We start from the raw sequence: 27,051 nt of genomic DNA, 5'->3' as shown, positions 1-27,051 counted from the left end.
GAACTTTTACACTGAGGGTTCACCAAAGTAATCAACCCCCTCGGGAACTTGGATGTTAATGAATGAAAAGTCATGCCCTGGATGTTTAGACTGGGCTGAGGGCGGCCATCAGCGACACCGCTACAGCTAAAGTAATAATACCAGAAGCAGGAGGGTCTGAACATGAGGATGAAACATGTTTGAGAGCCCGAGAATATTTTTAAAAAGCTTGGCCAATGCTAGATAAGATTTTCACATTGCAGAGTTGTAAGATTATCAGTGAAGGTCTTTAATATGTTCTTGATGAAAGATTGTTTACATGTGCAACGTTGCATCACTGTACTCCATTTTTGTATTTTTCATAAGTTTTGTAAGAGTGAGCTTAAACGCTGTCACTGGGGTTGAATATGATTCCAACTCTGCTGAGTGCTTTCTTGCTTTACTGATTGATTGATGACTATTTTCACAATACAAAAGTGATGACTCTGATGTCAAAAATCTCACGTAGGTGAAAACAATCAACTGCCGAAGTAACATGAATAGGTTTTGCAGATTAGCTTTGGTTTTTGTCTCAGCTTCTGCCTGTTATTCATGTTTAAATGTGTAAAAAAAAAAAAGAGAAAAGAAACAAAAGCTTAAAGCACTGTTGTTTATTTCGGATCAATGTATAATTAAATTGTAAATATAGAAAACTGATGTTTCTTCTTATTCTTTATTAATAAATTAAAAACAAACAAACAAAAAAAACCCACAGACACAATCCAGGATCATTGTTATTTTTTTTTATTTTCCACACACAGGAGTAAGCCAACATAAACTTTTGAAATGTTATAGTTTTATAAGTTATTCCATTAAGATTGCACTTTATTTTATTTTTTATCTTTATTGTGGATCATGTTATAGGTTTAAAGTTTAAGGATCATTCATTACTCAGTAAAGACAGCAAGACTGTGAAAAATATTCAATAAAAAAGAAAACCAAACACACTATCCCTTTTCGTCTCACTCCTTCACTATAGTGTTTATTTTTTGTTGTTTTTTAAGAGTAGCGGTCTCTTCCTGTTTCACATTTCTTATATTCAGGTCCTTTACACTCTGTTGTAGCAGCCTTCGTGTGAGAAATACAAATAAAATGTCTGTAATAAGTTAACATCTCAGGATTTAAAAAATAAAACAGAATAAATAAGATGATTGTTCCCTAATGTAGACCTGCCTCCGCCTGCCCTTGTCGGTGTTACATTACTTTTCGGTGAGTGACAGCTGCAGGATCCTCTCCAGCTCCTCCTCCTCCTCCTTACGCTTCCTGTAGCAAAATAAGAAGTTCATCTGTCAGAACACTGACAGCATCATCACTTTAAGATGACTTTCTCCACAGGTTTAAGGCATCTGAAAAGCTGTTCGGATCGTGTTATAAGTGTAATCTGAAGGTGAAGTGTCTTGCCCAAGGACACAACGACCGAGACTGTCCGAGCCAGGGCTCGAACCGGCAAACTTCCGGTTACAAGACGAACTGCCAACTCTTTAAGCCACGATCGCCCGATAGTGTGTTAAAGTAGTGTTAAATGTAAAGTGGTGTATTTGATATCCCCGTGTAGGTGTTCCTGCATCATCTTAACCCTTCAAAGCATGAATCACAAAATAATTGTCAGAAAATTCCAATTTTTTAACAATAGAGTATTTGGTGAATCTTCTGATGAAATTTAAAAAACATGAAATATTAATTTGCATATATGAGTTAAAATTTGTATCATATTTTATAATATTTTTTGCAATTTATTCCATACAAATATCTCCTGCAGTTTATTTGGGTTTTTCAGGGGGTGGGGTTAGGGAAGGGAGATCACACTTGTGATGTAATCTCAAAAACTCACTTAACAAATATGATTTGGCTTTAAAGGGATCAAGCACATTGTTGTGATGTCATAGCTTTGCAATGTGGGAGTGGGGGGTTTGTTTATATTAAGTTTTCCTCCACAACAAACAGTAAACATTTTAACTCTTTTCTTTAATCAGTTTGTACAAAAGAACATTATCAACTTAGGTTTGCCATTAGCCAAATTTAGGTTACTCGTGTTTTAAAAGCATTAACTTCTTGGCTAATGCTGACTGAATGCTCCCTGGCCATTTGCGATGCTGATCCTGGAGCAACATTAGTATTGATGATGCAGGAACAACACCAACACACCAAAAGATTGAACAAATGTGGCTTGTTTGGAAGGACTGAAAGAAGAAAGCCTCCTCTCTCTAAAAAGCACATGGCAGTACAGCTTGGGTTTGCAAAGCTCCATCTGAACAAAGACTTTTGGAACAATGTCCTTTGGACAGACGAGTGGTGATGATCTGGGCTTGCTTTGCAGTCACAGGGCCAGGGCACCTTGTTGTCATTGAGTGGACTATGAACTCCTCTGTATACCAAAGTATTCTAGAGTCAAATGTGAGGCCATCTGTCACAACAGAATGGCTGACTCAACCTGATTGAAATGCTGTGGTAGGGCATTAAGAGAAACCCTGCGAACCTCGATGAACTGAAGCAATGCCGTAAAGAAGCGTGACGTGAGAGACTGATGTAGAAAATAATTAAGTCAAGTTATTTATACTGAAAGGTGTTTCTACAAGCTTCTCAATCACATGGTGTACTCCGTTTCTCACAGGACCATAGCTGAAAAAAAAGTTGTCAATCTAAGAAAACTGCACAGTTCTTGCTGAAGCGCGCATGAATTATGAAAATCAAGAAATTTACTAATAAAAATGAATTTTTTGTTGAACAGGTGAATGTATTTAATCAGGTTACCACCCAAACGAAAGGCACCAAAAGCAACGTGACTTCACACCGAATTTGCAGCTCATTACCATCTGACACAAAGGAGGATGGAAGAGTAACTCACTGCTAAATGTGCATTAACTCACCAGAGATGACTGAGGATGACCGACTGAAAACAATACACGAGTCTGAGTCGTTGTGAGTCCTAATCTGGGTCAGAATTTTTTAATTTTCACCTTTATTTCATAAAATTGTGTCCGTAGAAGTTCACAAGACTGCAGAATGAGAAGTGACCCCCCACAGCCCCCCACTGTTTTGCTCATTCAGTGGACTGAACCTTTCACTTCGGGCATTTAGCATCTGCTGAAATCCCTCGTGCTTCATAAAGACACTTTTAAACTGCCTGTATAGCTAGTAGTTTGCAGGTTCAATCGGGCCTCTTTGACAGCAGCTGAACTATGAGCCGCCATTAACACCAGAAATAATTAGACCGCTACAGCTGAAGGCTGATATAGTTATAATAACATCAGATAAACTACTTTGCTATTTGGCTATGATAGCACTGGGTAGCATTAATGGGGTGCTGACAAGCAGTATTTTATCCCTCATTATCTTCCTCTCCTTTTTTTCATATTTTATTTTTCAAGCTTAAAACATTTTTAATGTTTCCAGCCACGTGAGAGCAAGGAAACTTGTCTGCAGTGTCCCCCGCCTCTAGCCCAGTGACAGATGGATAACCCTGAATTAGATACGTGGTTATGAAAAAGGGTGGTTAGATGAATGGATGAATCCATCTGAATCCAACTGCTTCCCTAAGCAGGGAATAATTTGTCAGCATCATTTGTTTTTTGAGAGATTTTTGACAGCTAAAGTGTCGCAGTTGTTGTTTGTCACACCATGCTGCCAAAATATGAGTTTGAGATGAAAGAGCAGAGGGCGGCACTCTCTGTGTGCACACTCCATTAAATTAAAACAAAAATAAAAAAGATGACTAATACTTTGTAAGCTCTACAAATTCTAGCAGGTGTGAGAGGTTTTTTGTTTGTTTGTTGTCGTTTCTTCCTTCTGTCTAACAATTATAGGTCATATAAACCCACAATTTCAGAAATGACTCATTTCCTCATCCATCTCGTCTCCACTCCCACCTGTCTATCTCCTCCTGCTCCCTGCAGGACAGCTCCATGGCAATTCGCAGCTGCTCGTCGAAGCTGGTCGCCACACCGTAGTGTGCGGATAAGCGCGGATCGGTCACTGTGCTGTAGGAGAGCGGGGAGTTGGCGGTGGGGTCCAACGGAGAGACAGAAGAGGGCTGGCTGGGGTCGGCCATCTCCTCTCCCTCTCTGCTGGCCAGTGAGATGGACAGAGACTCCTGGATCGCCCTGAGATGGGAGAGAAATGAGGACACCGTTAAATAACGACGGGTCTCTTAACAGGAGACTTTTCAAGCTGCGCTTCATTACAGGATAAATTTAAGCTGGTGCTCTCAGGAGAAGGTGGGAAGAAAAAGCTCATCACTGAACTCTATTTAGAAATGTGTAATTAAGTCACTTCACAAGCCAGGGATTTCCCTACATAACAACAAGGAAGATAAGTTAAAACTGTCTGATTTTTCTTTACAGTAACAACTACAAGAGAGTTTGTGAGGTCATAACCTTTTAACCAGACATGTCAAAAGGTGAGTGAAAAGTATATGATCAGTGCCATTTGTTTCCATTGTGAAGAGGAGGAGCACTGGCAAGAAAAAGAGCCTGTTAAATTTGGTTGCAGAGGTGTTATCACTTTCTTAGAAAGTGTAAGTATTAAAGTTTAATACCAGAGAAAACATATGGAGGATATCTACCTGCATGTCCTCATATCTCTGGCTGTTTTCTGAAGCTTTCATTCAGGCATAAAACCTTTAACTAGTGTGAGCAGCGTGAAAGTGTCCGTGAACTGAAGCTGGGCCTGGCAGCTGATCAGTGTTGCATACGATTTAGACAGACTGACTGAGATAGCAGACGTTTAGTCTCATCATTTCATTTGCAGAACAAACAAAAGTCAGAATGTCCAGCCAACAGTCCACGGACCAGTCATTAACATGTGTTGCATAGATGAGTGACTCAGCTGCCAGGTTTATGCTCCTCTCTGTCAAACACGACAATCTGGAAACAGTCCTTAGGTGTGTTGTGTGCCATCTCAGAACGTTTGAAGTAATTATTAAGGACATGGCCAGTTTAAGAAAAGAAGATGGGTAAAGCCTGAGGATAAGCTCACCTCTCCAGCTGAGAGTCTTCCTCGTACAGGGGAGACTGTGGCACCGGACGGCTGTTGGTGAGGGCCTCCCAGATGGTCACCTGAAAACCAGACACAAGGGTTACACCTGGCTTTAGATTTAAGGACAACCTACACAGAGACTGTGCTGAGCTTTTAAATAATTCACAGTGGAATGAGTTTGAGATGATAAAAACACTGTAACAGTATTATGACCCGAGACCCTTTGTTTTTTAAAAGGTGCTGTAAAACGTCACATGAGAAGGGCAAATTAATAAACTGAGAGAAAATTTAAAAAAAAACCCAGAAAAGTCTTGAAAGGAAAAGAAGAACAAGGCTCTGTGACCCAGAAGGGGATTTGTTCTGACCTGGTCGCTCTCTGTGCCGGCGTCCAGCAGGCTCTGCTGAATGGCAAACTGCAGCAGGTTGTCATCCTCGTCCCTCATTGGCTCGCTGCGGCCCGGACCGAGAGTGGTGTAGTCGGGAGGGGGCTCAAACACTGAGGGGTCCACCTCACAGTGGAAGGGAGGAGTGGCCTGACCTGTGATATGAGAAAGTACATGATAATAACAATGATAATGATTACATGTCAATTTAAAGTCATGTAAAGGTATCAGGTACCACTAAATGTTAGGTCAGTAGTTACCAGCTTCTCCGGGGCTCTCTGGTTTGTGAACCGTCACAGAACTGACCGGCTCGTCACAGCCGCACAGGTTGCTGAACGTCACTCTGGCATTCAACACATGAAACAGAGGAATCTCTGAAAGGCAGACGGAGAGTTCAGTCAGACATGAGATGTGGTGGCCAGCAAGGACTTAAACAAAAACATATAAATAAAACTTCTTCCAAACCCACAAAAGGTGATTGGAGGCTCAGAGGTGATTGCATTTCTGGGATCTTCAATATATTTAATATAATTATATACTTCATATAAGCTAGGATTGCACACCCTAAACAAGACAGTTGCCATTTGGATTTAACCAGTTTTGACCGATGATTTGATACATGTGATTTTTACACCCTGGTAAACATAGAAACTAAAGTCTTTGCTCTCTCCTCTTTCATTTATACAGGTGCTTGCTCTTGTTATTGCAAAATAACTACCGTGAGATAATGTCAAGTTGGCAAACTTTCAAAAAGTCTCAAATAGTGCCACTAACAACATATATCTTTAACCACACTCACCTATCTTGACAGGGAAGCCTGGTGGCAGGCGGAGGGTGATGAAGTCACGCAGCTTGGCAAAGTGGGCGTTCGAAATGGCCATGAGGTCTATGATGGGTGTCACTTGCTCGGCCAGGGACAGAGGGTGAGACTCGCTCAACCACAGCGTTGCTTTAAACCTAGAATGGAGGCAGAACAACAAAAAGAGAAATAAGGGTGGTGATGAACATCTGTGCATGGATTTGAGTTGTGTATCTTACCTCTGAACTTTGCTGGTAAGCTCAATGGGGCGTCCAATGTCGCGGCCGTTCAAGTTGAACTCCGGGTTGAAGTATTCCTCAGCTGTGATGGCTGTGGGGTTGTGAGGACTGGCGCACTGGGACACGTTGCTCTAAGAGAAATATGGAAAGGGAGCAGTAAGTAACAGTGTTCATTAAAGGAGGCTGAAAGCAGTGTAGGTGGTGTGTGTGTAGATGTTAATGCACGGGCGCTGCTGAGACTTACCCCATTGTGAGCTGTGTGCTGTTCAGCAATCCCCAGGAAAGACTGCAGAGGAGTCTTTGAGCCTGAGTAGGAAGACAAAAAGGAATAAAAAGAGATCACTATAAAAGTGCTACAAAAATCCATTAAAATTTACTCTGTATGGTCTGTTTAAAGTGGACTGTAAATTTCCAGCCCCATATTTTTATTCCAGCACTTTATTAGAGCAGCTCTGCAAGACCCATAGTTCAAAATAGTCCTTATTTATCTTTTACTGTGCCTATGGACTGATGATCTATCTGACATGGAGCATTCTGAGCAGTTAGATGCTTCGGTTTCAATCTCAGAGGGATTACTCATACTTATTATTTAAAACCTTGACCACGTTTAACATGAACATTCACACTTGTAGCAGTGTATATATGACCAGAAACAAGTAAAAGCATAATAAGTCCACTTAAGGAAAGTATCCATGAAGAGCTAATTTTCTAATACAATCAACATTTTATTACAATAAATTGGTGAAAAATCACATTTTTCAGTCTCCACGATCTGTTCAAGATACACACCTCAGTTATGAGGTGTATCTGTGTGTATCCGTTGTTACCTTTGCTTCTCGACTTGTCCTGGTCTGACAGATGTTCTGTCCTTGAACGAGTCACCAGCTCCACATTGGTAGCGCTGTAAACCTATACACAACAACGCACAAAGGAAAAGCACCCGTGAGCATTTTAGTTTGCTTTCAGTCAGGAGTATGAGTGTCTGCCTGTCTAAATTCAAAAGCACAGTTTGAAATAAATAATTAAATACATCTAAAACTAAATGGGCTCACTCGCACTTACCTTAGCTTCATACCCACTGACGACCTCGCTCTTCTCAGAGCGCCAGCCCCAGATTCCAGACTTGTTCCTAAACACACAATGACAAATTAAGTACTCATTGTGCTAATATAATATATATTTCTACATGACTAACTGTGAGGATGCACTCAGAGTTTATGCACGGAAACATGAAAAATGAGATGTGTAGAAATAATTTAAGAATTCTGCGTATATGTATACAGTATGTTACCGCTCAAATGCAATATTGCGAGTGTTGAGGTGCGTGGAGACAATAGGCGATGTGAGTCTCTGGGCTGTGTTCTCTTGAGATGGCTGCATTGCTGCCAGGAGCGAAGGCGCATCACGAGGGGACAACACAAGCGGCTCTGTGTACACGACCTGCTTCTCATGGTCCACCTCCATGACCACTGCCCCATCGTCTGAGAAGAGACGGACAGATAGCACAAACAGCTAGGCTGTGTAATCAGGGTGCATACAAAACTCAATCAAGATACAGGTGCAAGAGGAAAATGACAATAATTCTGACAGAATGAAAGCCATCACAAAGCTAGAAGAACAGAATTGCTTTTTAGTCTTTCAGGGATGGCCTACATCAGCTCAGAATCTATCTATGTTAGTTTCTAAGTTAAAAGGCTTGCATGCTATTGTGGCCTAAGGTGCAAAAAGCGCATACCTCCACCCTTGAAGATATAGCTGCGTCGTCCTTTCAGCCAAGTCATGTGTTCAAAACCCAGGAGTGTGGTGTCCACACGGAGGCAAGAGCCACTCTTCCACACCCGGTAGACATCACTGGGGCACACTTTTGACACCAAGGGCACTGAGATGGAAGTTGAAGAAGATGAGATGCAGTTACAGTGAAGTAGCACTAGAAACAATTTGAATACCTAATGAATAAAAAGCTGGCTGACAATAAAGCTGACAATTTTTGTCTGAATTTATTAACTATCAATGAGAGAATCATATATGCTATAATCTGGTTGGTAGTGATACTCTAATTTTAATCCGCTGAACAACATCTGTTTGCGGCTGTTGTGGGAGCTGTCCAGCTAGTTGTGGTGCTGAAACTGACCTCTGTGGATATGCATTAATGAGCCACACTCACCCCAACTGGTAAACTCCCATTTCATCTCCACATAAAAGTCTCGTGCCTGGAAGACACAGAAGACACTCTTAGATCTTCTCAAGTCGTCTACCGTTTATGCCTTCAGATTCAATACAGCTCAAGAGCTGCTAAAAACATACACTGACACATCAGACTTAAATTCTTCCCCATCAACCTTCAACCAGGCACCAAGGAATTGATGAGGGTTGTCTCAGTTCAACGGGTCAGGTGTAAAACCCAAGAGATTACATTTGTGCAACCAGATGGATCTACCTGTCTTAGTTTGCTGAGCAGCTCGGGAATGCCCGCCAGTCTCTCAGTGGCACGCTTGAAGTCTCTGTACTGAAGCACCAGCTGTACAAGCTCAGGGTCCCCCGTGCTCACTGCCTCCTGCAAGACTGAAACATGCATTTATTTACAGAGGGTGTTTCTCTTTCCCTCAGTAGCCTGAGGGTAGGAAACAGAGAAGCAGCAGAGCACTCACTGGTCCAGCCCTGTGCGTTGCAATGTGTAGGGTCTGCAGAGTGCCTGAGCAGCACCCGGGTTGACTCCAGGTGGCCCAGACACACAGCAAGCTCCAGCGGGGTGCGCCCTCTCGGATCCAAGCGCTCCAGATCCTGCTGCAAAACCAAACACACAAGCAGCAGCAGCATGAGCGCAATGCAGTTCGACATGCCAAAAAAAAAACCCATCATCAATCACCAGCTCCAAAAAACAAAATCAAGTCTTACCTCTTTCTTCTGTAGCTCTCGATCCAGCTCCAGGTACTGATTGTTCCAAACCAGATAATGCAAAGGAAACGCTTCTTGAGCCATGTTTGACGACCGTTTGAGAGTTAATCAGCAGGAAAGCTACGACTTCTGCAGCGACACCACAGCAGACGGGTGCTGCGCTGATCGGCACCGCTGCTTAGCTAGCTAGCCTCGTTTACAGCAGGGAATTGTAAACTCTGAATGCAAGAGGTGTGTCACCAAGGGGGAAAAACCCTTCCACTCACTAAATATACCAAAGTTGCTAGCGTTAGTCAGCAACTAAACGACTACTGTACCTGCCTATGGAAATTAGTGGGCTGAGTTAGCTAGGCTAACTCAGCCCACTAATTTGTTGTAGTTAACGTTAACTAGCAGCTAGCTGGGCTAACGTTAGCTAACTGGCTAATAACATCATTTCCCTCTCGTTTTGGCGCCTGTGTTCCATTATTCGTAACTGAAGACAGCCTAAAATGCGCCTCAGTGTCCGCTCATTTTTTCCACAGTGTCCTTAAAGTAGTAAAATAGCGGGTGAAATTGCCGGCTGATGGAGTTAGCTAGCTTCTCCCCCGCTGCTGCTACTGCAACCATTCCCCCCTTTCTTATCGCAGGGCTGTCTAAATAACACAAGACACGGCCTTTACTCCGCTTTCACATCCAGGTCCCTCGAGTTGGGGTATCCGAGATGATGCTGGTGACAGTTGATGTCGGGACGGCACTCGTTTCCTGCCAAGCAAACGCCTAATAAAGGCGATTACATCTGTCAGTCTGCTGCGATCCGGTACAAATATTCCTGTGTATTTACAGCCGCAGCGGCAGTTTTCTTTATTATTTATTTATCTAGGCGTCGCTTTATTTCCAGGTTATTGAGAGATGCTGGGTGGAGCCACCGAGGAGTGGATAGATGGTATAAACAGGAAAATACTAGTGATGTAATTGCAGTGCATCTTCCCCACTTTCAGCTCAACAGAAATCACGAAACCCAGCCATTGTTTATCATTCTTTTATTTATTTTTTTCTTGAAAAATAACACAAATAACATAAAGTGAAAAAGGCTTCTGAAAATAATTACAATGCTACAGGTTCCCCGTTTTGATAATCTAAAAGAGGAAAAACACATTTACACAAAAGTATACATTTATATTCTTATATTCATTTTTAAGGGATATGGCCAGGAGGAGCAGTCTGGGAGGAGACCTTTGATATAGAGCCATAACACTATAAGGGAACAAAGAAATGAGCAGAACCCCCACCTCCCTAAACAAAACATCTCTACACTGAATCTGACAAAGTCATGTGAAAAGTAGATGGTCACATTTTTTCCTCTCTTTTTATTTGTAAATGAAAGCAAAACAAGTGTATCAAAGACAGGTGGGGAGCGGTTTAATCTAGAATAGTTTTGCTCTAAATGTTGTCTCTGTACAAAAACAAAGCAAAAGGAGTTTGGAAATTATAGCACCTGAAGTCTAACGTTGTTTGAAAATGCACCATTTATCTGACACCTTATCCTTGGCTCGTCCCCTACACTTAATGCAACCTGCCCTTTTGTTGGGGTGAGGTCTTGTTGCCATGTTGATTGCCTACTCACACTTTTAACTTTCTTACACACTTAGCATCCATATACACCATACAACTGGACTTGTGTCGCAACCAGTGACTTACAAAGCTGAATAAACATCTGGTAAACATAGGTCATTCCCGTAGCTCACGTTTCCCAAGTCTGACATCGAAGTCCTTTCACCTTTACTTTCCTTTTTTTTTTTTTTTTTTTTTTTAAGTATCAAAGCATAGCTGTTGTGCATGAAGCGCAAGTCATCAAACAATTGAACAGAAAAAGATATTAATATGCTTGAAGCACCCAAAAGTAGCTGAAATCAGTTAAGTTCAACAAAACAATGCATGTTTGTTCTGCGGATGAAACTCAAAGTCTCTGCTTATCTTTCTCAAGGCAGAAAGCTTGTGATGACAGTCATGACTGGCTCTGTCCAAAGAAGAGTTGATGACTTTGATATCCACAGGATGTATAGTCTAATACAGCTTGTAATTGCCTGCATTCTCCCACTTAGGAAAATTAAAAAAAAAAAAAAAAAAAAAAAAGATGTTTTCTCCACTCACCACGAAGTCCCAAAAGAACAGCAAAAAAGCTCCTGAGTCCTTTTTTCCTTTTTAAGTACATGGCAAAATAAAATGTAATGAAAAGAAGCATCGTTCCAGCTGTGACATGCCATTTGACCCCTCCCAACAGCACCAGTCAGCGAGCCCTCCCAGTTTAGACCCCACCCTTCCTTTGCGTGGCACAGGTGCATGAGCTTCCCTGCCTCTCTCTGTTGCACAGATTCACATCAGGATCCACTCCCTCCGCTTTTGCATCTCAAATCACGTCTGCAATGACAGAAGGCGAGCCGCTTAGGATATCCGCTGGATCAGTTTTTCGTCCGATAGGCAGTAGAGTGTGTTGACCGACAGCTCAGAGATGAACGCCTCACAGGCCTTGCGGGAGACACCTTTACAGCCTCGTAGGTCAAGCAGCATGATGCAAGAGAGGCGGCGGAGATACTTCAAACACGTATCTGTCAGTTTACTGCAGCCTGGAAAAGAAACGTGAAAACATTTATCTCCAGTTGAATGAAACTTCCCAGAAATGCTGTCCAGTCCATATACTTCCCAACAGTTTCCTACCTCCCAGATTGAGTTCTGTGAGTGTGTTTCGCGTGGACGAGCCCACTGCAGTCAGCAGATTGATGGAGTGGTCGGTGAGACTGTTGCAGTGGGACAGATCCAGTTTTGTTAAATGGGGCATGTGGCGGATCACCAGACGCAGAGTGGAGTCGCTAATGTCCAAACCTGCTAGCCGCAAACACTGCATGGACCGCAACTGACTACGATTGTCACAGCCTGGACCAGAGATGAAAGAAAACAAGCAGAGACATTCTGTAAATTTGGTAAAGGAAAGGGAGAAAGGAAAAGGAAAAGACACGAAAAAGAAAGAAAACTATACTAAATCTATTACTTGATAATGCACATCGTATGATCCCTTTGTACCCTCTGAGGCTCCCCTTTCCTTACCTGGAGGAGTGACTAGATCCCTGATCTGAGCATCTTTGACGGCATCTGCATATCGCAGATCAAGTGAACGGAGTAGAGGGCAACCAGAGGAGCACAGAGCTGAAACAGAGGACCAGGAACAACCTGCCAGCATCAGATCCTTCAGCCCTGTAAAATGGGTAAGATTTAAATAGTGTTTAATGTCATACAATCTAAAAATTGAGTCCCCCTTTTATGTGTTAATATTTTTAATACATCTATATTGTCCCTTTCAGAATTCAATAATCCTGGAAGAAAACTTGAGTGTGTACCAGGCAGGCGGTCAATGAGCCAGCTGAGCTGTTTTTTAGAGATGTTGGTCCAGGAGAGGTTGAGTGTGACCGGCTGTCTCTTTATGATGCCTGTCAAGGCCTGAGGACTAACCGTGCGCTTGATGCTTAGGTCAATCCGCGCCCAAAGCCGCTTGTCTAAACACCTACAGATGAAAACATATGCATAAAGAACATATCTGTGCATTTGTAGATATATGGGTCAGCGATACAGTCTAAATAAACCATCTTTTAGGCTTTCAAAAGGGCTCACTGGGCCTTTTAACAAATACAAATCAAAGTGGTCTGAATTGATTTTAAAGACTGAAATCCAACTGAATCTTACTAAAATCTTTTTAACATTTAAAAAGTAGAAGCAAAATTATCCTGCCTCTACAACATGAAATTGAAATGACCCACAAGACGGCCCAGTTAAACATACCTCGATCGTGTGATTCACACCTGTAGTCTGGCATAATTTAACAACTTTAAAAAAGGTCCAGATTCAGAGTTATCATAAATATCAGATAAAAATGCTGAGATCCTGAGGTGATCAGCCAGGTAACAGTCATCACTTTGCTGAACTACAAAAAACAAAAGTCCAGTAGGGTTTGTAAAGCTCTCTTAAAAAGTGTGAAGCTTTTCTTTAACTTAATGCAGAGACCAGCTATAGAGGCCACATTAACCAGAGAACAAGCCATCATTTGTAGCCAGCACAAGTAACGTCAGTGATTTGTAATTTAAATTAGGTAGAATGGGCCTGAACGCGTATGTTTTACTTTGCTTTTTATGAGTGTAGTGAAACAAAAAACACTTTAAGGAGATTTGTTAGTAAAGTGTCAGGGAAGAGGTCTTACCATTTGTACCAGTTCTTGCAGACTGCCATGCAGACGCAGAGATCTGCACGATTTAAGTAGCGGAAGACAGACACCCACACCTCTCTCTCACAACTTGGGTTATTCCCGACACTCCCCCTTTCTGCTTCGCCCCCTCCTTCCTGCAGGGCAGACAGAGGGACGCGGAGATGGGGAAGCTCAGAAGATGAAGACGAGGAAGCTCCATTGTTCAGTTTGGCTGGCCTGGTCAGTCTCATTCTTTTTGAGGCCTCAAGTCTCTCTGAGTGGGAAGTGCGAGTGCCAGTGTGTCCACTGCGAGTCTGCGGTGGTGTGTGCCTATTTGAGTGCTGATCAGGACAGGGGCTGCGATTTCTAATTGGGGGTCTGAGGAGGGCTCTGGGCTGGCTGTGTACTGTGGAAGTAGCAGTGTGAGGGGCGACAGCCTCTAATTTGGGGACAATAGCTGACGGGTCCTGTTTGGCTCTGGTTGGCCTTTGGAGTGTGACTTTATTAAGATATGTTGCATCTCTGTCCCCTGTTCGACTTTCCTGCTCCATCTCCTCCTCTTCATCCTCATCTGCTCCATTTTGGTTGGCCATCTCAAACCCGTCCTCTTCTCTTTCTTTGGCTGCCTGTCCTTCCCGTCTCAACTGTGGCTGGTTCTCTTTATCACCTCCCCTCCCGCTGTTCTGCCCACTCTCTTCTTCTTCGTCGTCGTCACTGCTGCTGCTGTTGGTGCTGCTGCTGCTGCTGTCCTCACTGTCCTCTTCCAACTCTGCGTGACTCTGACCACCTCTGATGCCTTTTCCTGCCCCTCCTCCCCGCAGCCTCACACCTCGCCCTCTCCCCCTGCGGGGCTCTCCTTTGGGTGCAAGCACTAAACCATGGGAAGACTGCTGCTGCTGCTCAAAGGACTCGGTCTCTACTGGATTGCTGTGGTAAGAAGACCCATTCGCCCAGGTGGAACCTTGACCTCTGCCCTGAGGTAGTCTGCTCGCTGGAGAGCGCAGACGAGGCAGCACCCTGGAGCCCAGCAGCCTCGGGGAATGAGCTAGAGATGACGATTTCTGTTTAGAGGGAAAAGGCAAATATCAATAAGACATGACATGTTTCAGACATCAAATCTAGTTCTACAAAAAATGGTTTTGCATAATTGTGTCATCTGCTGCAGATATAAAACATTGAAAAGTTGATAAAAAAAAACTTCACAAATGCAACAGTTTCAAATGCAATACAGAATAACTGCAGAAATAAGTGCACCACTTACTGTTAACATTTTGACCCGATCCAGTTTCAGCTGCAATAAAAAGAAAAGATGTAGGGAAGAGTCAGCTACAGAAAAAACTAATCTATGAATAGATAAAGTGTTAGCTTATTATTTAAAGTCAGAGACAGTTTCCCCAAACAGGTGTTTCAGTTGGAAAATCAGTAGCAACTAAAAAAAAAAAATACAAATCAATGTGAAACAAACTTAAGTATCCCCAACTTACTCTCTTTTTATATCTGAGCTGAAGCTCAGTTGCTCGTTTGCGGCTCTGTTGATGCTGTAGTAGCAGTTTCTGAGAAGGCGGTGGTGCTGTTGGCCGGCCTTGGGGTCTGCTACGTTTTGCTGGACCCGCCTCTTCACCAACACCAATTCCTTCCCTGTATGAAAGTTTGGACTGTGGCAAGGAGGTTGAGCCTTCTGACTCTTCACTTTCCTCATCGCTGGAAGACTGATATGGGAGTGTCATTATTAATTAGTGTATCAACATCAACTATAAGGCAACAGGAAGTGGCTGATAAACAATAAAGGGAAAAGAAAAAAAAACACGTCTGAAAGAATGAACCAACTAAAGCAAGAAGGAATCAAAGTAAATGTAAGAAATATATTTAAGCACCTCTGATGCTGAATCTTTTCCTTGGTAACATTTGGGACACTCCCAACAACTCGGTAAGTCCTTATTGATCTTCCCCTCACCAGGTTCCTAAAACACAACAGGTAAATGTTTGAATTGGAAACTACAAAACCTGATCACAAATGCAAAAAGCATCAATGCAATAACTGTGTAATGTCCTTAATTTATACGCTAGATCAGAAGCAGACGCACCTTAATGCATTGTCGATGGGCGATTTCTGAACACACAGAGCACTCCATGAGGGTGTGAGTGATTGGATTTGCTTCATCTGACTCCCCCTCTCCACATATGGCACATCGTGCTGTGTTCGGTAACGCAGGCTAGATGGTGGACAAAATAAAGCCCGAAATTTTACATATAATGCTGACAGGACACTTGTTAAGCCTTGATTATACTTTCGGTGTCTATGAGTCGGCAAGGGTCTGAGTGATGTAACCTTTGGCACACACCTGCCTGCTTTTTTTTTTTTTTTTTTTTTTAACTTAGCTGTCAGGTCTTCAGCAACTGAGTATAATCAAAACTTTAGAATGATTTTCCAGTTCAGTTTGTCAACACACTTTAGAGTAAGACGCTTCTGTAAAAGTATGTTTTAACAGTTTTCAGTGTTTCTTCTGCATGCATTTACAGATGGACAGCATAATTATTTCAGTGTATATAAATACAATGATGGGTATGAAATCTTACTGCTAGACACTGTCGCATGACGCAGCTCTTCTTCATGCGCCCAGGTCCACCGAACTTCCTCATGTCATGGCAGTACTGGCAGTTGCCACACTCCTTCCTGCAGCAGGCAGCACAGCGCTTGCACCTCACCCGTCTCCGTCTCAAGGCGGAGATGGAAGACCGTTTGGTCTTCTGACCCAGAGGCTTGTGGAGGGTGGGTCCCAAGCGAGGACGGTAAAGAACAGGTGTAGGAGGAGTGGGAGGCTGGTACCATGATGGCTACATATACAAGACCAGCAGGCAAAATGCATGTTATGATTGAGTCCCACAAACATCAGGCAGATGATTAAAAATAAAGCTTAGAAAAATAGTTCACTACTCACCCTTTCAGGCCATCTGACTATGGGCTCTCCAGTGTAGGCTAGCTTAGGGCTGTCATCGGCACAATCTGTCAGAACAGCCTAGACAAAAAAATATGGAAATGACAGATGAGTATTTGGTCTAAATATATTAAATAGAGCATGTGACTACATTCTAAGTTGATCAACGCAAGGAACTTTGGTGACACTCACCCTCATGTCCTCAAGCAGGCCTGCAGCATTCGCAATTCCTTCAGGGACGCACTTTTTGTGGCTCGGCAGCTCCTCCAGTTTTCCTAAAAGGTTCCACAGTCCTTCCAGCTCAAAGGGGGTCAGCACGGGCCGGGGTTTGCTAACTTGGATTGGTTTTTCTTCTTCGGCATCTTCCTCCTTGATCTTGATATCCTCATCTTCATCATCAGTGTCATCTTCATTGGAAGCACCATTACCAGTGTAGGCATTGTTTTCGAGGTCAGCTGGTGTTAAGCCTTAAAAAAGGAAGCATGTAGTGTTTAAAGTTAAAGTAAGTGATAAACAAATGTTTGTGTTCTGTAGGAAAGAAAAAAAAAAGGGGGGGGGTGGGGGCAGCGGTCTTTATCTGAGTACATTTATCCTTACCTATACCGAGGGAGTACTTCTTGAACTCAGGGGTGAGGTGCGAGATGTCTGTCAGACAGTAAAGGTATCTCTCCAGGACGTACCAGCACATCTCATAGTAAAACGGGTACCTGAACTTTGCTGGCACCTAGGGGATGTTGATAAAAACAGACCAGGAAGAACTGCTAAATCTTATATAATAATGATATATTTATGTCTGCATTTCTGTTCCTGAACTCCCCCTAGTGGATTGGTTCAATCTTTATGAAACTTGGCCCATAAACTACCTCGGGTACCAAGACTAATAACATCACAATATGGCGGTTGATTCAAATATTTACGGCAAATAAAAAACTGCTGGGTTTTTTTCTGCATATTTGTATCCAGAACCTGCGTGACTGAGGCCAGTTTGTAATATACACCATTTTTACGCAGGTAAATAAAACGTCCAAAGAACCACAATGGACATAAAAGCAACCAAGTAGTCACATGAACAATGGGTATGTCAATTCATTTGTTTGAGCTAAAGTGTTGCCTTGCTTTTTCAATTATTTCCTTCTTCGTTTCTATTTCTATCACAATTAAAAGCTCCTATTATTGATTATAAAGTGAAGGTTAAAGTGTTTGACCTGTAGCAAAATGTTGAAAATGTCCTTTTCTCTCTAAGAAACCATGTAAAGGTTCATTTTAAACACTGCTCAAAATCATATTTAACCCTAATTTAGTACTAATTAAACTATTTATGCTTATATTATAGGTAGATCAACATTTACAAATAACAGAAACCATATGTATAGCAATCAATGTAAATAAATGACGGAAATATGAGCCATACCACATACAGGATGGGGACATTGATATTACATGTGTTCCTATAGGAACATGTAGGAAGTTACATGCTTGTAATGCATCTACAATGGTTCCAAATTGTTAATAATTAAATGTCTTTTTTAAAATTCTCAGCTGCACCTATGCAACTATATTATTTATGTTTTTTGTTTTGTTTAACAGCTACTGTCAAGCACCACAAAAAAGAAGCATTTGTCACACGGTAGCTGTGGTTTTCACTTCTTCTTAGAAATATATATTTAAAAAAAATATGGTGTCACTGCAGACACAGCAGTCCAGATACAAGCTGAACACCTGTGTGTGTGGGCTAACCCAGCCGGATACCTAACCTGTGTTATAGCTAAATTTAAGAAAGGAAAAGAAACTTGACATAGTCTCAAAATAAACTTCATATTTTCCATAGCACATTTTGATTTCATCTACCAGTTAAAGTCACAGCATCTCCAAATTTATAATATACAACAATCTCTCACACAATTTGAGGTCTAGTTTTTCCTTTCAGACTTTTTAATGACCTGCAGTAACCCTGTCAGTGGGCTACAATTGTGTGGATAGTGCTTTACAACCCCTGGATTCATATCCAAGAACCAAAAGATGCATACATGTTTCAATTTCAAGAAAATGACAGTACTGGCATCAGATTTCTACAGTGGGAATACCCGAAAAGGTACTAAATGGTTTTTTTAGACTTGTCTTTTTCGCCCCTTGTAATTTCCACACGGCCCTGAATCATGTATTACATTACTCTAAAATCTCAAATGATTTATAAAGACATTTAAACAGTGAGCTGTTTAACTGCTGCTCACCCGTGTGCGATCCTCAATGGTGTAGATGTTGAGCTGCATCGGGATGTTAAAGCTGTGAAGGAAATTCCCCCCAAACACCAATGTGTCCTCTGGTGTGTACACAGCATGGATCCACCCTACACCATATTAAACACAGGATGCTTGTTTACATGTGTGAGAGGCTTACATACATTGTCTCTACCCTCGTCTGTAACTGTATGTACTAACGCTATTATTCTATTACAGAACAGACCTGATGGGATGACGAAGGTGTTCCCTTGATGGAGCTCTATCCTTTGACAGTCATGGCACTTATCCCCCAAGAAGATGTCTCCCTGTTTTCCTGATAAAACCCAGTTCTCATACATCTCCAGGTTCTGTGGTGAGGGTGGAATCAGCCAGAACACCTGTAGGGGGAAAGTAAATCTTAGTTAGAATCTGCAATGCATGCCAACTAAACAATTTGATCTTCCCTCTAGTCTGCTAACAAGAATTGAATTTATTAAAGGAACTGGCATGCACTCATAAAAATGTCCCCGTCAGTATTTACTGCATAATAACAAGAAGTGTGATAACATTAGATCATACTTTGATTTATTCTGAAAGCAAGACTGAAGAAAAGGACTGTCCCAGATTAAGTTTTTACCCAGCTGTTATAGGCACTGCTGTTAGAGTTTCTGTAAACACAGCAGCCTACCTGGATTTTTTAAATACAAAAGCCACAATTGTTAAGTTAGCTAATGTACCTTTACTATTATGTTCAGAATTCCTACACGCTTGTATCCATTTCAGAAAAAGCTCCAACTTATCATTTGCAGTAACCTCAGTGTTTGCATCTTCAGTAAAATACACCTTTCTTCTCCTTCTTGCTTATTCTCCTTTAATGCCACCAAATTTCTCTCAATGGTAAAGGCTGTAAAGTGGGAAACAAATTCTCCTTCTGGAAACCCTCTGTGAGTGCAGAGATGCACACATAGCTCCTTTGCTGCATGTGGGCCTCATAGTTAGCGTTGCAACTGTGCAACAACAGCCTACATACACATAGAAATGTGCCTGTTAAAACCACCAAAGTTAACAACTATTCTGATGGACACCTCGTTAAATCTATAGTTCTTGTGCGGTGTGACATTCAAACTGACCTTTCCTCCTCTCAGAATGTGGTACCAGACGGAAGTGCCTCCAAAGTCAATGTGGAAATCTGTGAAGCAGCCCTGCACACTCATGAGACAGTACCTGAGAGATATGAAGGCAGGATTGAAAACCATCAAACAAGATTAAAATGTGAACAGAAGCTGCCATACAGATTAGCTAGCTTACATTTGCATTGATATAGGAGAGGGTCATGATGGTGGTTTCTCTACAGCACAGCAAATGTTAAATGTTGTTAGTTTACTCACTTCTGTACTTTGGGATAGTGCATGTCTATGATGGCATTGGTGGAGTCCCTCTGCCTCTCCTTGATATGACGGGGCCACATGTTGTCCACCCAGTCAATAAGGTCCACCTGTGTAATACAGAAGTACACAATTAAAATTTCAGCACCAAACCCGAGACTATTCTGATGATCAGCACCACTTTCTGCTTAACACATCACAGTTGGTCAATAACTAAAGGTGAAGTTACGGATCCATTTTTTTTTCCCCCAAACAGTTGCTTCAACAAGTACAGTTTCTGTAAACGTCATGTGTAAAACTGTGCAAACTCTCACCGAAGCAGGCCGTTTCACCAGGTTTTCCAGTCTGGTGTGACTGAACTCTAGACTGATGACATTGTAGAGTTTTTCTCTTTCTGATGGTGGCGTCTCATAGTACCGTCGCCACTGAGCCATCGACATCTCAATTCCTTTCTGGGTGTTCACATCCATAACGTCTACAATACGTCGACTACCTGTAAGCACATTAATGTCAACTGAGATCATTGCTTACTTTGCATAACACTCACCAGCAGGGCTGGGCGATATATCAAGTTTTTAAATACATCGATATATATTTTTATACGAGATATGAGATGTGAAGATATCGTTTATATCGATATAGTCTATGTTACGTTATAATTATACTTGTGCAGCCGCAAGTTTGCCTCTCTTTCGTCCACTTTTGTCTGTACGCAAAATTACTCTGCCTCACCTCTCTCCTTCACTGAACACAACTCCCCCTCCCCCATCATTTCAACTGCAGGCTACAAGAAGGACACAGAGGAGCTGGTCAGTAAAAAGAAAACATTTGGAGATTACTATTTTAGTGCTGCCAGCGTTAATCTTGTTAAAATGACATTAACGCTGCATTAATGCGACAAATCTCCGTTAGCGAGTTACCACGGATCGGCACGTGCATGGGGCTGGACGGTGTCAACGTGTTAACGAGCTAACCGCGCTAACGCGTTTGGCCTAAAATCCTTTAATTTTCTCAAAAATCGACAGTGCGCCTTATGTATGAATTCTGGTTGTGCTTACTGACCGATAACCGATTTTATGTGCTACATGGCGCTCAGCAATCTGTCAAAAAATGTTTTAGTACAACTTTGGTAAGCTACGAAGCCACACCGCTTGATGGATTGTCAGAGCATTACGGCTACCGTAGTCAGGAACCTCGTGGAGTACTACGTACTGTCCTTCAACATGATATTACCGTATTGTGTGTGTATAAGGACCACAAATGGCCTGGTTACAGAGCGGATTTCAAACTCAAGGCTGTCAGTCACGCAGTAGAACTTCGGAACAGAGCAGCTGCAAAATCTGTCTTTGTTATTATGCTCAGCATCTTTTTAGTTTGCATTTTGACTGCACAATTGTGAGCTTTTTGTTATGCACAAAAACAACACTGTTATTTTATTTATGGAGCATTATTATTTAATAAATGCTGATAATTTATTTTACGTACATCTATGCTGAATGTTAATAAAAGTGCCTGTGTGACATCTGGGACAGCTTGGACTAAGAACTCTTTTTTTGTTCTTACTTTATGGCTTAAAAATTAAAAATTAAAAAAATTAAAAAACGAGATATATATCGTATATCGCCATTGATCGCCCAGCCCTACTCACCAATTTATAATGGATATTTTGTAAACCTTTACTCCATTTTTTCCCCCAATATGCACAAATTTTTGGAAACAAAACAAACCAACAAAAAAAACAAATAAACAAAAAAAACATTACTACGTTTTGGAGCCACAATGAGCAGAACAGTACACAAGTTAAAAATCTACTCTTCAGTGCTCTGTGGGGCTGTTACAATACAAGAACTATTTTCTAGATCATGGGTGCAAAAATTTAAAAAAAAAAAAATAAATCAAATCAAGAGGCATTTAAAAAAAATAATAATAATAAAGATTATAACAATAACAATAAGATTAGTAAAAACAATATTTTTAAGTTGAACAATGTAGTGCAAAAACATTTTACAAGTATAAAAATATTATTATAAAGTGTAATTATATTTTAAGATTCCATCTGGCAGTGTCATAAAAACAAAAAAGAAAATATTTAGGCTTTCTGCTGTAGTGCTGTGGTTTTAGTGACATGGCTTTATATTTTTCTTGCCGATAAAATGTTGCTGCTTAGGTGGGCTGCCACATTTTCTGGTAAAAAAAAAAATTTAGTGAATGCAATTTTTGATGCAACCCTCCCAATTATCCAAGCTTAGGATTGGCACTAGGATTGGCACTAGGAGTACACTAGCGCGTTACCCCTGAGGCTGGGTTTGTGGCTACTGGTTAATTGCTTCCTCTGAATGGGGATAAAATAGGAACTTACCAACAAACAACTTGACATCACTCACGCTAAAATCAGGATCTGGCATTCTGTAAGAGAGGTAATAATTTTACTATTACTTTTCTTTGGTGAAAGACACACAGTGAAAAGAGTTTTCTAATGAAACCAGTCCCTTACTGCATGCCAAGGCCATCAGTAGTCTTGAAGATAATGGGATCCCTGAGTCCTTCCCTCTGGATGTATTCAAATGTGAATTCTAGAAAAAAGATACACATATCAAAAACAAAACAAAAACCCCCAAGGGACAAGAAATTTGTAGATAGACTCTTACAAAAAAATAACACATCAACTCATCTCACAGAGCTCTAGATATAATCACAAAAGGTTCTGTTTTAAAAAAATAAAAAATAAATTTCAGTACACTAGTCTCACCTTTACCCTCCATGTGTTTGATCAAGTCACTGCCGAATCTCTCACACTCCAGCTTTTCATCCAGGTCAAACATTCGTTTTCCTTCAATTTCATCATCGGAGATTCCATCGTCCTGATAGCGGCGCTGTGTTCGCGTACGCTGAAGACAAATAAAGGTTTTCAGTTAAAGTCTGTGCCATCCAAACCCTTAGAAATGGCTCGGGGTTTAGTTTCACAAAAACTTAAACTTAATAAAACTTAATAAAGTTTTAACTTCACAGAATTAAAAAAAAAAAAATAGACATGTTTGTTAATTTATCATTTTATTCCTTTTATCTTCATATGGCAAAAAAAAAAAAAAACCCTGCTCACAAACACCAAACAAATGAATATACACTAAAAACATGTTTACAGTTCATATTTGAAAGCTACATATTCAATGTATAAGACAAAATAATCAATTACAGACACTGCAAGAAATATTTTTAAAATACAACATGTAACGTAGATCTAATGTCCCCATTTGTTTTGAGATCAGCGACTACAGATAATATATAGAATTTCTAAGAATTTGAATGTTTTAAAAGTAATTTCCAAACACTATACAGATGTTGATTATCCCGGTACTCTAGGCAGTTTATATAGTAACCTTCATCCAGATTGGTTAACGCATAGAAGAGAAGCTAGTGAACAGACATACATGCATACGCTATAACTATTAGAGTAAGATGTACTCTGGGGGCTTGAGTCTCAGAAAAATATAAATTATATTAAGGTAAAAATTTGTACGGCTTCATGAATTATGCGACACAAATCAAGAATTACAGCTACGCACAACAGCCATCCACCAAGAAGAACAACCGGACTTTCCAGTATTTTCCAGCTTCATGATCTTAACTTCACTGTCAACAGATATCTCTCAAAACAAGGTCCCAAAATTGCAGTTTACCAAACAGTTTCCAGTGCATAAAGAGCAAATAAACAAGGTGCAATTTTGTCTCAAACCCACATCCAGCATAACTCTCAGTTATGAGGGGGAATCCCCTGTCAGCATAGCCACATGGGCCTAGACCTGGCAGAGGTTTTGATAAAGCCTTCAGCCTTTGGCGATAACCCTGTGACGACTGTGATCAATCAGCAGAGTATTGTGAACCTGGTGGAGTTTTGTATAATAAGCTTAATCATTTACAAATGTGGTACAAGTGGGTATTTAACTGTGTTCATGGTTACTACACAACAATAACTAAAAGAAATACAGTTTGACACCTTGAGTTAAATACTCATAGAAAATGAAGAAAGAAATGTTTGAAAGTTTTAGAAAATATAAAACAAAAAGAATTTAGACTTTAGCCTAGTTTCCACACACTTCATCACATATAGTAAAGGTATCTTATTTATAATAATCAGCTGATACTGACGAGATCTGATTGGAGGCACACACAAAGAAATAACTGAGAGCTGGATAAATTAAATGTGCTTGAGAGGAAAACCACTGAAAAACAGCTGTATATTACTACAATATACTTAAACTATTATAACACTAATAACTGGATTACCTTTTGGCATCAAGTTAAATTTCATTATAGGCATTTAACAAGACTTTAGACCTATACCACAACATTTTTAAGAAAAGAAAGAAACTGAAACTAGCAATATCAAAGCTTTAAGCAAAGAGCTGGATAGATGTAAGCCCATCCAAATTCATCAATCAGTCAGACACAAAAATCAGTTCATCTGGTAAACAAACAATACAGTATTACAATAGCAGGGGTTAATCTTCTACACACTGCCCCCCTTTAACTCCCCTCCTGCCATTCATCCTATGTGCACTGCTTGGCAAAACAGATGGATGAAGCACATGAATTCTGTTCTCAGATCTCCCCACCCCCATCTCTACACCACAAATGTAGTATTATTTAAGATATAATAGTCCTTACTTTCAAAGAACACACAGTCCCTATTACTATTAAACTAAAGCAAGTCAATATTACCAACGAAACCAAAGCTAAAGCTTCCAGATAAAGCAATAAAAGAAGAAAGCATAATTAATAAAAATAGTATTAAGCAACCACTTTATGTGTGCTTTTATTAGGTTTTCGTGCAATAAAATAATAATCAACAATGACAAGAAGTCTTTTTAATAATATAAATATACCTAATATTGAACCTCTGCCCCGGTAATAACAGGAATCAGCTGGTGCCATTTTTTGAGTACAAACCGCAGACGGTAAGCTTGGAGTTTATTGCTTTACATCGACAGGGAAGAGGGTGAAACAGGGTCACAGCACAAATGCTGTCAGTTTAGACACTGAACTTGACCTTTTCCTGAACCCAGAGCCTTTACACAGGTTCACTGCCGTTATCATTAGGGTGCCACACAAAACAAAAATGGGACCATTACCGTGAACACAATGTGCCAAAAAAAAGAGAAAAGAAAAGCAGGCCGCTCTAAAGAAAACATATCAGTTCTCATTCACTAAATCGCTTATTGTCCATTAAAAACCCGCATTGAAAACGAAGAAGTTGCCCTGCTAACATAAAACAACGAATCCGGGGATTTAACAGTTGGGTGAAGTTACTTACCAGGCGCTTGCTGTACCGTGTATGAGAATCCTCCATTATTCTCTGGAAGCGAAACAAAAGTTTCTGGTCACACAGATGAAATATCCAACCACTGTCCGAGTATTTTAGTTTGTTTTTACACCCAGTCGGACAGAAACACACCCCCTCTCAGCCAGATACCCCTGCTAACGTTAGCCAACAGTGTTACTGTAGCCAGCAAGCTACGGTTAGCACAGCACATATAATTACCAACATAAACGTTCATCTCGCGTCATTCTATGATGATAACTGCCTATAAGAGTAGCTTAATTTTAACACAAATACCCGGAACCACCGTCTCAATTTTCTTCCGTTTTTTAAGTGGCCTTATCGGCTAGCGTAGACTAGCTCAGTTGGCAAGCCCTTTCTTGAGTCGTCCGCTATCGCTAGCTAGCTATCGTTAGCCTCTGTACACGGTAGTTGTAAGCTTCTTTATCATTACCTCCGCGATTTAACTCCTTTTAGTCGCAGCGGTCACAGTAATGCTTCCCAACTAGAGCGTCCAAAACCTCCCAGTAAAGTTTCTCCCCATGTTATGGGATAATAGCTGTGTATATTGTTATGTTTATTATTGTGCGATAAAGTTAGAACGGTTCGAAGCCAAGAGACGCCATTTCCAGCTAGTCAAAAAACATACACACGAAACGGAAAAAAAAGGAAAACCCTCAGGACCCACCCCTATTTACTCCACTGCTCCGAGAAATTAGCATGTAGGCGCTCTCATTGGGCACAGGGTGTGTCACTTAGAGCAGATTAGCATATGTTAACATACAAGTATGTTTAGTTTGTCTGCTCCGGTGTGACCGGTAAATTAATATTTTATATAAAACAAATACTACTGGTATTTTAGTATTAAAATTTGTATTAAAAGCATTTTATATTATTAGACACCAAGTAGTGTCTATTTTTTTTTGTTACCCGATCTCTACATCTGAAGATTTTGTGCCTTTACACTGTGTTCTGACAGCATGAACAATGAAAGTAATAAGAAATGGACCACACACCTTGTGATATCTGGCATAATTAGAAAATTATTCCATAATTTTGGAATAATACTAAAGGAGGACCTAAAATTATCAAAGCTGGCTACAGTGGGGGGCATTAAGAATGAGAGATATTGCTCTTGTAATGAGCAGCAGTGTGTTGTTGATGTCAAACTGATTTGAACTGATGGGGGCGCAAGAGTAACTCGAATGACCACTCGCTACAAGGTGTGCAGAAGAGCATCTCTAAACCCGTTGAACCTTCAAGCAAATGGGCTACAGTAGCAGGAGACCACTTCTGTCATTTAAGAACTGGAAACTGATGCTACAATTTACACGCAGTTACCAAAACTTGACCATTGAGACTGGAAAAGTCTCCGTTTGTTCTGCGACATTTGGCTGGTGTCTGAATGTGGCGTGAAGAATATAAAAGCATGGATCCGGCAAACACAGAACAGGAAAACGAGCGCACCCTCATCTACTGCTTGCCCCGCATCGTGTGGTTGGGCGGGGCTTGCAGCTGGTTAGGAAGAACAGCGAGATGGGGATGAAACGAGGTCAGGAAGGGTCTTCATCCGCGGATGCAAAGTCGTGCTTATATCAGCTGCTGCATTTACGTCTTTGACATAGGAAAATAGCTCCACACGGCCGATTCTATGCAAGTCAGGGTCATCGGGA

The 27,051-nt window shown here is 41.0% G+C and overlaps 2 protein-coding genes across 3 annotated transcripts; both read right to left on the bottom strand.

Annotated features, from left to right (window-relative positions):
* Positions 1-746: 746 nt before the first annotated feature.
* On the bottom strand, positions 747-9,954 carry ankrd13d (ankyrin repeat domain 13 family, member D). The gene is made up of 16 exons (XM_026142635.2): positions 9,309-9,954; positions 9,062-9,197; positions 8,851-8,975; positions 8,578-8,623; positions 8,149-8,292; positions 7,705-7,894; positions 7,476-7,542; positions 7,241-7,322; positions 6,658-6,719; positions 6,414-6,544; positions 6,175-6,332; positions 5,636-5,749; positions 5,358-5,530; positions 4,993-5,072; positions 3,885-4,118; positions 747-1,281 (listed from the first exon to the last, which is right to left on the bottom strand). Exons 1-16 carry the CDS (start codon positions 9,390-9,392, stop codon positions 1,218-1,220), a joined length of 1,890 nt encoding a protein of 629 aa, XP_025998420.1. The 5' UTR covers positions 9,393-9,954; the 3' UTR covers positions 747-1,217.
* A 361-nt stretch (positions 9,955-10,315) lies between these two features.
* On the bottom strand, positions 10,316-26,046 carry kdm2ab (lysine (K)-specific demethylase 2Ab). Of its 2 annotated transcripts, none has more exons than XM_026142623.2 (23): positions 25,833-26,046; positions 25,373-25,414; positions 22,811-22,949; positions 22,556-22,634; positions 22,421-22,467; positions 20,376-20,554; positions 20,065-20,171; positions 19,807-19,900; positions 18,921-19,074; positions 18,689-18,804; positions 17,055-17,181; positions 16,650-16,924; positions 16,461-16,538; positions 16,099-16,356; positions 15,606-15,734; positions 15,396-15,482; positions 15,006-15,230; positions 14,783-14,812; positions 13,537-14,582; positions 12,683-12,846; positions 12,393-12,539; positions 12,006-12,221; positions 10,316-11,914 (listed from the first exon to the last, which is right to left on the bottom strand). In XM_026142623.2, the coding sequence occupies exons 2-23, from the start codon at positions 25,406-25,408 to the stop codon at positions 11,733-11,735; spliced, it is 3,915 nt and encodes a 1,304-aa protein (XP_025998408.1). In that variant the 5' UTR covers positions 25,409-25,414; positions 25,833-26,046; the 3' UTR covers positions 10,316-11,732. The 2 variants fall into 2 exon arrangements, with proteins under 2 accessions (XP_025998408.1, XP_025998401.1); XM_026142616.2 differs by lacking the exon at positions 25,833-26,046 and adding an exon at positions 25,601-25,621.
* Positions 26,047-27,051: the final 1,005 nt, after the last annotated feature.

This window comes from Astatotilapia calliptera, chromosome 2 (assembly GCF_964374335.1).
Source record: "Astatotilapia calliptera chromosome 2, fAstCal68.1, whole genome shotgun sequence".
In the NCBI taxonomy this organism is placed as follows: Eukaryota; Metazoa; Chordata; class Actinopteri; order Cichliformes; family Cichlidae; genus Astatotilapia; species Astatotilapia calliptera.
This window is presented reverse-complemented; position numbering and strand designations above follow the sequence as displayed.